Raw genomic sequence first — 12914 nt, forward strand, 5'->3', positions numbered from 1 at the left:
TAGTTGTCGCTCTATGTCTATTTGAACGGTAACCGTGGCTGCATCCAAAATCTACAGATGATAGACAATGGCGGTCCCCGAGATACACGGTACCTCTTATACGCGGATTCGGAGATACGCGGTTTTCTAAATTTGACAATTCTTTGAGCAAATTGTACTGATTTGACACATCAATTGCAAATTGCCAAATAATTTCCGTTTTGATCGAATGTTAAAAACTATTTCAAAAGGTTTAAAAGAGTTATATTCAGTCAGAATCATGTCAAATAATTCATAAAGTGACTAAAACCGCCCCCTACTTGCAAAATTACACGAAAATTTGTGATATTTTAGCTGGAAATCACGAGATTCGACTTACGCGGAAATTCGAGATACGCGGTATTTTGCGGCCGTTTTCGGTCCCCATTAACCGTGTATCTCGGGGACCGCCTGTACTTATTTTATTAGCACAAAAAGCCCTAAAATTTAATTTTGGAAAAAAAATTAAACATCGCGGACGGCTTCAGCTAACATTCCTTGTGAAAAAACTCCATATATGTGATGAAAATGAATGTGGCGGAATAGAAAATTATTTATGGCCAAATGAAGAAGCACGTCACCGTTCAAATAGACACAGAGCGACAACGTCGCGCACGACGACGTCTCGCGCGAAAAAAAGTAGCTCAATTTTGCAAACATAGCTACTCATCTCGCGCTATGTTTCTGCTTCATCCGAAATAATAGAATTATCCAGTTTTTTACGAGCCAAATTAATGCCAAACGTAAAAAATTAGAATGGAACACATTTTAAGTCATTTTTTATGTTTTTAAACAAAAAGCATGTAGGTTGACTGGGCCAAATGAGTTACTTTGATCTATGCGGAGTGAAATTATAAGCTACTTTTTGTCGCGCGCGACGTTGTCGCTCTATGTCTATTTGAACGGTCACAATTGAAATACGCCTTAACCATAGAGTTGACAACCAAATTTACACACGTAAGTTGGCAACCGACATACCCGGGAATTCCACACGTTTTGACGCAAAAAATTAACGGTTTTCATAGGTAAACAATGCTTTATATATTTTAATGCTGTAAGCAAGTAATGCCGACCATATATTCTCTTCTATTTCATTTATTCATTAAATTTTTACATTTTATTATAAACAAAACGGTAAAATTGAAATTTGGAATCGCTTGAATTTGACTCGAAAATAAGCACAATACAGGCGGTCCCCGAGATACACGGTACCTCTTATACGCGGATTCGGAGATACGCGGTTTTCTAAATATGACAATTCTTTGAGCAAATTGTACTGATTTGACACATCAATTTTAAATTGCCAAATAATTTCCGTTTTGATCGAATGTAAAAAACTATTTCAAATGGTTTAAAACTGTTATATTCAGTAAGATTTATATCAACTAATTTATAAAGTAACTATAACCTCCCCTTGCTTGCAAAATTACACGAACATTACTGATATTTTAGCTGGAAACCACGAGATTCGACTTACGCGGAAATTCGAGATACGCGGTATTTTGTGGCCGTTTTCGGTCCCCATTAACCGTGTATCTCGGGACCGCCTGTACGAAAAGAGAAACGTCATTCTCCATACAAAATATATGGAATACCCGGGTATGCTGGTTGCCAACTAACATGGTAAAGTTAAAAAAAAAATAAAATTTTTACTTACAGGCTGTTTAAAATTACAACTTATGCACCAAAAAATCATAAATTCAAAGTTGGGAGGCTACGGAAAATTTCAGGTCAATAAAAGCAATGAATCAAAAGTTATAGCGGTTCGAAGTTGAAAAAAATACCCGGGTATCCGGTTGTCAACTTAAGGGTTAAATACAGGCGAACCCCGAGATACACGGTACCTTTCCGTCCAAATAGACATATAGCAACAACGTCGCGACGAAAAATAGCTCAAAATTTCACTCGGTGTAGATCAAAGTAGCTCATTTGACTCAGTCAACCAACTTGTTTTTTATTTGAAAACACACAAAAATAGGTTGAAATGTGTTCAAATCTATTTTTTTACGTTTGGCATTAATCTGGCTTGTAAACAAAGTAGATAATTCGATTATTTCGGATGAAGCAAAAATGTCGCGCGAGTTGAGTAGCTCTGTTTGCAAAATTGAGCTACTTTTTGTCGCGCGCGGCGTTGTCGCTGTATGTCTATTTGGACGGTTTCATACGCGGATTCGGAGGCACACGGTTTTCTAAATTTGACAGTTTGAATGTCAAATTCGAATGAAAGTTTGACACATCGAATGTCAAATGCAAAATAAATTCCCTTTTGGTCGAATTTTAAAACCTATTTAAAAGCTATACAATTTTAATCTTCAGTTGAAATCAGATCAAATAACTAATTTAGTGGCTAGAAGCTACCACGTCAAGCAAAATAACTAGAAACTTAGCTATAATTTGACTGAAAGTCTCAAAATTCGACAAGTAAACAAACACACACAAATATGTTTTACAACAAACGAACTTAAACCCACACGTTTAATCGCTTCGAGAAATGTCATTTTGCTCTGAACAACTTCACCTTGTCATTTATAACACCTTGATCTCGTCCGATAAAATCGCATCCGATGAGCGTTGCCACCGCCCTAAATCGGAATTTCTGGTCACTCTGAGTAAAATTACCCTAGCGCAAGGTGGAATGTATAATGAGGTGTACAGGCGGTCCCCGAGATACACGGTACCTCTTATACGCGGATTCGGAGATACGCGGTTTTCTAAATTTGACAATTCTTTGAGCAAATTGTACTGATTTGACACATCAATTGCAAATTGCCAAATAATTTCCGTTTTGATCGAATGTTAAAAACTATTTCAAAAGGTTTAAAAGAGTTATATTCAGTCAGAATAATATCAAATAATTCATAAAGTGACTAAAACCACCCCTTACTTGCAAAATTACACGAAAATTAGTGATATTTCAGCTGGAAATCACGAGATTCGACTTACGCGGAAATTCGAGATACGCGGTATTTTGCGGCCGTTTTCGGTCCCCATTAACCGTGTATCTCGGGGACCGCCTGTAGTTATAGCGCTTTTGGCGATCCCCCCCTGGGCTCCGATTTTGACAGATGGTTTTCCGCTTGTATATGTATTGATGGATTGTTTACGTTTTGCATGGTCAATATTTGGTGGAGATCAATTTGGGTGAATATTTTAGTTTATATGAGAAGTTTATTAGCACCCGATTTAAAATGGAAATTTTCCTTCGAGAACTTGAAGCGTTCGCCAAACGCGGAAAACTAACTGTCAGTTTTCTTCGTCGATTCTTCTTCCACCTAGCTGTCAAAACGGGCTTATAACTTGACCTGATATCTTTACGGTCCTTGCCCTAGCGACTCTCGCAGAAAAGTTGTTGAGTAGAAACAGTGTGACATCAAAGCTTGAATATGAGAAGCAACGCTTGTACCTAACTAACATTACAAAACTGAATCATAAGCTCATTGGGCATAAAAATGCCTTACGCTAACCAACCATCAGTTACAATCTCGGAGCTAACCGACGAAAATGTAAAATTTATCGTTGAAGACACAGAATTAAGGTAAACTAGAATGCAGCTCATCGCATGTATCGAAAGAATGTTTGGTTATGTTTTATTATGTATTTGCAGTGTGGCCAATAGTTTACGGCGAGTATTTATTGCGGAAACGCCGACGCTTGCGATCGATTGGGTGCAGCTGGAGTCTAATACAACTGTTCTAGCCGATGAATTTCTTGCTCATCGCGTTGGGTTAATACCGCTCATTTCAGATGAAGTGGTAGATCGTATGCAATACAGCCGTGATTGCCCGTGCTTGGACTTCTGTAACGAGTGCAGTGTGGAATTCACTTTGGACGTAAAATGCAACGAGGAGCACACTCGACATGTTACAACAGCTGATCTGAAATCAAGTGACCCTAGGGTATTGCCAGTTACATCCAGACATAGAGACGATGAAGACAACGAATACGGAGAAGGAACGGATGAAATACTTATCATTAAGCTTCGCAAAGGACAGGAGTTAAAGCTAAAAGCTTATGCCAAAAAAGGCTTCGGGAAAGAACATGCGAAATGGAATCCTACATGTGGTGTTAGCTTTGAATACGATCCAGATAATGCAATGAGACATACTCTATACCCAAAACCTGATGAATGGCCGAAATCAGAACATACCGAATTGGACGATGACAAATGTGAGCTGAAAAAGCATTTTTAGTAATATTTTGCCAAATTTATCAATTATTATTGTGTTTCCAGACGAAGCTGACTATAACTGGGAGTTGAAGCCAAACAAATTCTTCTTTAATGTCGAGTCTTCTGGTGCCCTCAAACCAGAAAATATTGTGCTGATGGGAGTTCAAGTTTTGAAGAACAAGTTGTCAAATTTGCAGACTCAATTAAGCCATGAGACAGACGTTTTGGCTATTTGAATCGTAGACGATTTCATGCTATATAGAATAATTTAATAAAATAAGCTATGTTACAAACATTACAATTGACACATTGATACACTTTTCATCGTTATTAAAGTCGAAAGCTAATGGTTGATAGCTTGATGAAGGAATTCATATTAATTTTCAACAATATTTACAGGTAGAATTTGCAATGATATTATCTGGCAATGTTGTATGTTATTTTCAAAGCGTATCGTGATGACTTTGTAAAGCTAAATAGCTTCTTTGTTTGTCTAATTACTCGGAATTAAGACATTTAATTTCCAAAGACGAAAATCGAGAATCAATAAAAGAAAGCTGTAGAAATTTGATATATTTAGTTAACATTTTTTGTGAGATTTGCACTTTCACTCATTCTAAAAGTAGTAAAGCTGAAATGGCCCTCTACAATGTTATTCGTGAAGCAATGCGGCCCGCAAACTGGAAAGTTTGGAGACGCCTGATTAATTAAAAAAAAGAGAAAAGAGATTAATTATTGGAGATTTGAATTATTGGAAAAGAGATTAATTATTGGAGATTTGAATTATTGGATTAAGAGAAGGAATTATTTTTAATAATTTAACGTAGAGTACGCGTATTAAAGAAAATCATAAGTGTGGAAGTTGTTGAATCGTTGATCTTTGAATATGTTATGTGCGTTCCTGGTAGTACTGCTCCCGTTGAAAGAAGATATACGGAAATAATAGTATATGCACGATCTATAAATCTCTGTCTTAAGTTGGAGGCAATGGAAATTAGTAACAGTTCTATTTGGCGTAACGTCCTACGCGGTCATGCCAGGCCTATATAGGCTGTTGAGAATTAATGGCTGCAGCCCAAGGAACGCCGGCAGTGTAAGGGGCGAATTGTTATTCTCCAGCCGTCGTAGACCAGGGAGAGGGGGGGAGGTCCCATGCCGCCCCGCTGCAGCTGTAGTGTCAACGGAGAGGGGGCGAGGTTCCATGCCGCCTCGCTGCTGCCGTTGTGTTCGACGGAGAGGGAACGAGGTTCCATGCCGCCCCGCTGCTGCCGTTGTGCCGACGGAAAAGGGGGCATGGTGCCATGCTGCCCCGGTTGCAGCCGTGGGCTTGCAAGCCGGATGAGGCTTGCGGGACAAAACGATTGCCGCCGGAGAGATTGCCTGCAGCGACGTACCAGCGTGCGGAACGAGTTGCTGGGAAATGCTCTCCTACCGGATGAGGCTAGCGGGACATTACGGTCGCCGCCGGAGAGATTTCTAAGAACGTCGTAGCAGCGCTTACGGTAGCCGGGTAAAAATGCCCCAAAACGATGCAATGCCCCAGAACAATGAAGCTAGGACCGGAGGGTGTCTCTACACCGATATTCCCGCAATGGAATATGCGCGTGTCGGTGCGACCTATCCGGATAAGTAAAAGGGGGAGATGTTGTGGGCAGTCGTGCCGCCCCTAGATTTGCCGTTGTAGTTGCGCTACCACCGGTCAGTGTCCAGAGGACGACAGTGTGACCCGCACACTAAGCGCGGGCCGCAAGGGGGGGTGTTGCGAGTAGTAATGGGCACTTCGGAGCTCACCAACGGCTCCAGAGTCGGCTCCGACTTTTACCCGGAACCGGCTCCGCACCAACGGCTCCGTTTCAATGGCTCCGGAGCCGGCGGCGAATCAACAGCATCGGACCAACGGTTGAATAGAGACGGCATAGTATGATAGCGTAATAAAAAACGAATAGATCTTCTCGCACGTGTGGAAGCTAACGCACGATGTGATTGCAGTATTGACATGCATGACGTTGTGTAGCATTCGTTGGTCTCGTCTTTCTTAACAATGTTCAAAACTTCTCAATTTATTTTTTTATAAATTCCTTTAAACATGACTTACTTGACTATTTACGGATTCTCTCAATTGAAACATCATTAAAAGGTGTTTTTTGGTCCGCTGTGTTAAAACCGGCTCCGGAGCCGTGGGTGCGGAGTCGACTCCAGAGCCGCGGGTGCAGCCGAAACTTCTGTATATAGTGCCAATTTTGTTCATAATTTGTTAAACATGCATTACATACCGCTTTTTAAGGTGGCATATTCTACTAGAAAATATCTGTAAAACCAGCCGGCTGTGGAGCCGGTGGTGCGGAGCCGGCTCCGGCTTCGGAGCCGTTTTGCCCATCACTAGTTGCGAGCAGCCAGTCGAGCAGGGCACGATACGGATGGTGCGCAGCCGAGTGTTTAATAAAGTACCTGAGCGAAGCGCCACAGACGCAATAATAAGTAAAATTTCAATGTCGATTGCTAGAAGTGTTATAAGAAAATTTTAACATTCACAATTAACAGCGTAAAGATTCTTTTTCATCTTATTGGCATGACGCACTACGCGGTCAAGGTGAGACTTATTATTAAGTACCATGCAGTCTGCTAGTCAGTTCCTGCCTCGGCTGGACGGTTTATGTGAGGATTGAACCCACGATGCCCATATTAATTTGTATGGCCAGGTATACACAGTGTCGGATTAAAACGAGTCCTAAGTGGTTACAGGAATGAAGGCCTTTCTGAAGTGTGAAGCAAGAAGTTGTAAGTGGAATTCTAAACCAGAAAAATGGGACGCAAATTTACTTGTCAGCGGGGGATGGGCTTCGGCCCCTAAGCCCCGGCTTAGTTTGGGTTCTGCTTAATCCGCCACTGGGTATACACGGTACGTCCAAAACAGCCGAGATCATACTAAATCATCAAAAAAAATCTCCCGAGTCGCGTTCCATCGTCCACCACGCAGGCAAAAAAGAAGCTGAACCGAAATTGATGACTGTATCACGAGACCGCCGCCAGTAAAGTTTCTAGTTCAGGTAAATACGAGTTCGGTGTAGAGAATAAACCTTAAATGAAGTAAACTTGTATTGATACGATTATTCTGTTATATTTCGAAAATTCGGTATTTTATCTGCTTTCTTGTTTTCTTAGAAAATATTCAATGCTCCGTTGTTAACTATGTGCACTGTTTTTCCGTTCACCAATTCTCTCTGGTCTACTCAGCGAAACTTTTCATGAAAGGCTAATATTTATGTTTAATATTCATCGCTGTCGTCTTCGTCTTGAGACATTTGTTTTTGAAAAAGTTCGGCATTCTGTAGTGTAGCAGTCTGAACGCTATACCATTGTTGTTGTTCAGCAGCTGCCTGTTCCTCACGCGCTCTAGCAAAGAGTTCTTGCTGTTGTCGTAACAATTCCTCCTCGGGAATGCCAAGGTTTTCGAGTCGAGTGCTTTGTCGCCTTCTTTTAGCAGCCACCTGTTTGCAATCGTTCAACACAGCTTCCGCTTCCTGCTTATAATCTTTGAACCCCAATCGATCGAGGGCCTCTAAGACATGCTCGGCATTAATTGTTTTTTTATTTCTCTGATTACAAACCTCATTTGCTTCCGAGCTGATCAAATGTATGAATTCAGTGCAACAATTCAGAATCAACTCACGACTTTCATTCGCAACTCTTATTGACGGTACCTTAGAAATGAAAATGTTTTATTATAAAACTTTTCGCTTAAGACTAAGACGGCTAAGCAATCCAATTCATACCAGCTCTTTGATTATTTTGTTGATGCTGGCTCGTGGCAACGTTAGTTCATCGTCCTCTTGGTTCGGTGGACAAAGTTCATCATGAGGATCAGACATTTTCCTTCCTTTGTGTTGTTAATTACTAAACAGTTATGCTTATTAGAAGAAAGGAAAACGTTAGGATAATACGTTAAGTTTCCATTCCTTTTCTCTTGAATTCAGACACCATCCAAATATCAACAATGCTGTGTTTATGATCAAAGTGACTATAAAGCAGGTGTCGTCAGAGCTCTTTCACACCCGACGCATGTGACAATACGTGCCTTCAACGCAAGGTGTCTTTATTAAAGAGGTGAATTGTTAGCGCGTTTTCCGGGCGCCATCATTGAGTATTGTTATGTCAAATCGCATACAATTTTCTATACAGGCGGTCCCCGAGATACACGGTACCTCTTATACGCGGATTCGGAGATACGCGGTTTTCTAAATTTGACAATTCTTTGAGCAAATTGTACTGATTTGACACATCAATTGCAAATTGCCAAATAATTTCCGTTTTGATCGAATGTTAAAAACTATTTCAAAAGGTTTAAAAGAGTTATATTCAGTCAGAATCTTGTCAAATAATTCATAAAGTGACTAAAACCGCCCCCTACTTGCAAAATTACACGAAAATTTGTGATATTTTAGCTGGAAATCACGAGATTCGACTTACGCGGAAATTCAAGATACGCGGTATTTTGCGGCCGTTTTCGGTCCCCATTAACCGTGTATCTCGGGGACCGCCTGTACCCCCCTACAGCCCTCCCCGATTTTAATACCGGAGCCAAGGTTATTAGACTCTATACAGGTTACGACAGAGCGATTGAGGGGGTCACCATTTTGTGAACCTTGTTTACAATTTGTCTGTCAAAATCGACGCCGGTCAGCTGATGCTTGGAATAAACAACATAAATAAGATTGCAGAAGACGAAACTAGCGCTTCTAGTTTTCTTCATCCTACCACGTTCCATCGTTAATAGAATACGACTTCTTTGATGGCCTGTTCAATGCTGAGTAAGTTCTGCTAAATTGCCAAGGATTTCATCGCTGCGATGTGTGGGAAGCCGCGAGGCTCCATTCCGATTCGCTACAATCGACGGGTACAGGGTGATCGTTTATGCTGCTCCTGTTACAGTTCCGGTTCATAGGAAACGAATGTGGGGGTCAAGGATTCATGCCGCCTCGGGTGCAGCTTCATTTAAGTGCAAAAGCGAATGGTCGGGAGATAAATGTCGTCCCGGCAGTTGCAGTAGTGTTAAACAACAGCGAGGGTCTATTACATTCATGCCACACGGGTCACGTTCAAACTTGCGTCAAGCACAATAGCAGAGCGAAAAGGATGTTAGGCTGGAAATAGACGAACCGAGATCATCGCGGTACCGCGAAAATCGCGTATGACTTGAGCTGTCAATTATGTTATAAAATCTGACAGATAGGCGAGATAATCGCGGTTCGTGTATGGAACCATCCGAGTTCTAGTGACGATTGAATGTGCCAAGAAGAAATATTTTACTATCAATTTGCGAATCAAATTATCTATTTCACGTAGTTTGTGCAAAATAACATACAAAACTCATTTCTCGACACGAGTTTTCACACAAATCCGCCAGAAAAAGTAAAAATAATCAATTCGCGCTACCGCGAAAATCTCAGCAATACCGAAGTTGGGTATCTCTGCGAAACAGCAGGCGCGATTGGAGGCGCGGAAGTTTTTGACAGCTCTACTGTTCTACAACTGTTATAAACAACTGTTACAACCTTATACGGACGTCACACGAGGCGTAAACTCAAAAAGTTTACGCTTGATTTGTATGGGAGAGCGTAAACTTCCTGTCAAAAGATTTCAGGGTTGTATGGCTGAAATTCAGTTTACGCCAAAGTTTACGCTTCGTGTGACGTCCGTATTAAAAGGATTTGTGATACCACATCATCATAAGTGACAAATCTCCAGATAAGACGAGTCCAGACGAATGCTTTCCACGGCAGTCAACTTTACAGAGGAAAATCGTGTTTGATAAATGCTACCGAAAAACAACTAGTAGTCATTGTTACAAGAAGTGCGGCGTAAACTTTTAAATGATCCCGTACTGTACACGGCAAACTTTACTGACAATAACACAATAACTTAGACAAAAATATGTTTTAAGTTTATATTTGAAGTTTATTTACAATTATTATTACTACAACGGACTCGTTAAACATTAACTCCCTAGTTCTCTGCACGTGTGGTTTAATTGCTATCCCTCACTTTTATCTCATTCTCCTACTCCTTGGTCAGCGATCCGACAACTCACACACGTTCTTCATACACACACACTTGTGATAGGCGGAGCAACTAGAACTTACCGGGTCGGAGCAATCCCAAGCAACCCGGAGTTGTGCGGGTCGACCTGAAAGTTGCAAATAAAAGTATTAGGTGCAATGATTCCAGTAGATGCGAGAAAGCATAAGCGATTACGACCCATTGGTGCAGCGAGTACGGGTCGGGTATTGAACCTACTTTGACCTGACCCAAACTCGCTGCACCAACGGGTCGGAGTCAGTTATGCTTCCTTACAACTACTATTCATTCGGGTGAACCCGACGTCCTTACTTTCTAGGGTTTTTGACTGTCCTTCATTACTTAATAGAATTACACTGTACACACCCGCTCACTTTCTGAAGCCGCGAATTTATACTAATTCCGTCGAGAAGAACGCTATATCATTCGAACGATCCGTTTATTCAATCCCTTCATCGCTTCAACAGTGCCTCTGGTGAGTTTGACTTTCATATCCTCCCTCAATCTCTTCGCTCCCTCTTCCTACAGTTCTTTAACTCGTTTCCTTATCATATCTGTGCCATCCTACTATATTGTCTGTGTTATTAAATTGCTTGTGGCCCAATCTACGTTGTTAGTTTGTAATTATAATATGTTATTAGTTTGTTATAATTATTTCAATTTTTTGTTTATATGTTTCCTTATATTTAGCCTTCTGAAGCAGATATTTGTATGAAATAAAAACTAAATAAAATTAAATTAAATAATGAACCGAGATGATAGATGACGTATGATCGCGTGCATCCAGTCTGCGTGTCAAAACTTATTATCCCTCCAGATCACACGCTGGAGTCAGGCTATGGTTGCAATTGTTGCTTATTTATGTACTGGGTCCATCATGCTGCACTGTTAAATCCAAAAGCACTGCACGGCACTGTTATATCTCTATATGACAGTACATCTCTATTTTATACCCATAGTGGCATAACTCTTCTCCCTCTGCTAATGCTGCAGCTGCATCCGGTCGATAAAAGATTTCGTTCCCTGGAATGGAACTACATTCAACGGGGCATTGGTTCATTAGTGCAACGATACTCACCTAGCCGAAGCAACATGCCATCTCGGTCATCTGGACACTATGTTGCAGTAGGGCGGAATGGGACATCGTCCGTTAGCCTCGAGGGAGTTAGACCTCATCCCAACGGATACTGTGCAACAGCCAGGCATGATAATATTCCTCACCTATTACGAACAGTGATTACTTTGGGAAAGTACGGCACTTTGCACCCCTCCCTCTCCATATATACTTTACTGTTGTTGGACGGAAAAGAAACTCGTAAGATGAAACTGTGTCTGCACTGCACACCCACCTGAGACATCTAGGAGAAGAGAGTATATAAAAAATGAAAATTATTTTTATATTCATTTCATGAAAATGTGACTCAAATTACCGTGCAAGTTCCAAAAACAGCATACATTTTCCCTCCAACATATGCTTTCTAGCTGTGTACTTCACACGCTTATTTATCTCCTTATCCGTAATGCTGGTAATGCTGAGAAGCGAATGATTTCACATTAATCCTCCACTTGCTCGATGTAATCCTTTTCCCTGACACAATCTTAAACTCCTTCATGTTGGATCTTTTCATGTTGGATCACGACAACGAAAGCATATTTTTACTGGAATCTCACTTAGTCGATTTCTCCCTTGCCACAGCTATTAATTCATCATAAAATTAATAATCACAAAATAATTAAATAACTTAAAAATTACAAGCTTCAACACCAAACACCATACCATTGCACGATTGAAATCCAGTCAAATTGTAAACAAACCAGTCCAATTGTAAACAAACCAATCCAATTTGTCTGTCAAAATTTTCATTCATTTTTTCATTGGAAATCGGCCAAAACGGGCTTTTGTCGTAACCTGTATAGAGTCTAACCGTAGCAATAGACGATGCGCAATCTCAGATTGCGCATATATTTATCTGTCAAACGGATCGGTTTGATATATTTATCTGTCAAAAAATATTTATATATCTCGGACATACAATCTTGAAAATTTATGCGCAATCTTGGCGCAATCTGAAATTGTATGGAAATGACGTTTATAGCTCAGGGTTGGCTACGCGAAATGACATATGTTTTGATAAAACGAATGTATGCGCAATCTGAGATTGCGCATCGTGTATTAATACGGTAATAACCTTGCTGCAGTCACTCACCACTGACAGTCCTGCCAGCGTGTTGATCAAGGATAATGTATTTAGAAGGTTGATTTTTATCAAGGATAATGTATTTAGAAGGTTGATTTTTATCGCTTTTGCTGGGCGACATTGTAGGGGACATCTGTCACTCTCTGCATACAAATTTCATTACCCCGCACCAGCCCTTACCGATTTTTATACCGGAGCCCACGGAAGAGAAATGTCATTTTGCTCTGAACAACTTCACCTTGTCATTTATAACACCTTGATTTTTATCGCTTTTGCTGGGCGACATTGTGTGGGACATCTGTCACTCTCTGCATACAAATTTCCCCAAATAACCAGAATTGCTTAAGCAGCTCATTTTGGCACGCTAAAGATCGCTGCTCTAATTCGCCTTTTGCAGTAGATAAACAGCATCAAAGTTCCAGGCGGTCCTTCTAAATAGCGCCTAAGCAGCTTCC

The 12914-nt window shown here is 40.7% G+C and overlaps 2 protein-coding genes and 2 long non-coding RNA genes across 5 annotated transcripts; 2 read left to right on the forward strand and 2 right to left on the reverse strand.

Annotated features, from left to right (window-relative positions):
• Positions 1 to 3083: 3083 nt before the first annotated feature.
• LOC1278625 (DNA-directed RNA polymerase II subunit RPB3) lies at positions 3084 to 4487 on the forward strand. 2 transcript variants are annotated; one of them, XM_061658749.1, is made up of 4 exons: positions 3084 to 3159; positions 3295 to 3553; positions 3623 to 4185; positions 4250 to 4487. In XM_061658749.1, exons 2-4 carry the CDS (start codon positions 3468 to 3470, stop codon positions 4420 to 4422), a joined length of 822 nt encoding a protein of 273 aa, XP_061514733.1. In that variant the 5' UTR covers positions 3084 to 3159; positions 3295 to 3467; the 3' UTR covers positions 4423 to 4487. The 2 variants fall into 2 exon arrangements, with proteins under 2 accessions (XP_061514733.1, XP_318245.2); XM_318245.5 differs by having other exon boundaries at positions 3093 to 3553.
• Positions 4488 to 7279: 2792 nt separating this feature from the next.
• On the reverse strand, positions 7280 to 8212 carry LOC1278624 (protein Dr1). Its single transcript, XM_318244.4, has 2 exons — positions 7960 to 8212; positions 7280 to 7887 (listed from the first exon to the last, which is right to left on the reverse strand). Exons 1-2 carry the CDS (start codon positions 8053 to 8055, stop codon positions 7453 to 7455), a joined length of 531 nt encoding a protein of 176 aa, XP_318244.2. The 5' UTR covers positions 8056 to 8212; the 3' UTR covers positions 7280 to 7452.
• A 155-nt stretch (positions 8213 to 8367) lies between these two features.
• Positions 8368 to 10118, forward strand: LOC133393518 (uncharacterized). Its single transcript, XR_009766228.1, has 2 exons — positions 8368 to 8994; positions 9116 to 10118. It is a non-coding gene; the product is annotated as an uncharacterized LOC133393518 (long non-coding RNA).
• Positions 10106 to 12179, reverse strand: LOC4397774 (uncharacterized). Its single transcript, XR_009766224.1, has 3 exons — positions 12039 to 12179; positions 11692 to 11957; positions 10106 to 11619 (listed from the first exon to the last, which is right to left on the reverse strand). It is a non-coding gene; the product is annotated as an uncharacterized LOC4397774 (long non-coding RNA).
• Positions 12180 to 12914: the final 735 nt, after the last annotated feature.

The sequence above is a fragment of the Anopheles gambiae genome, chromosome 3, assembly GCF_943734735.2.
Source record: "Anopheles gambiae chromosome 3, idAnoGambNW_F1_1, whole genome shotgun sequence".
NCBI lineage: Eukaryota > Metazoa > Arthropoda > Insecta > Diptera > Culicidae > Anopheles > Anopheles gambiae.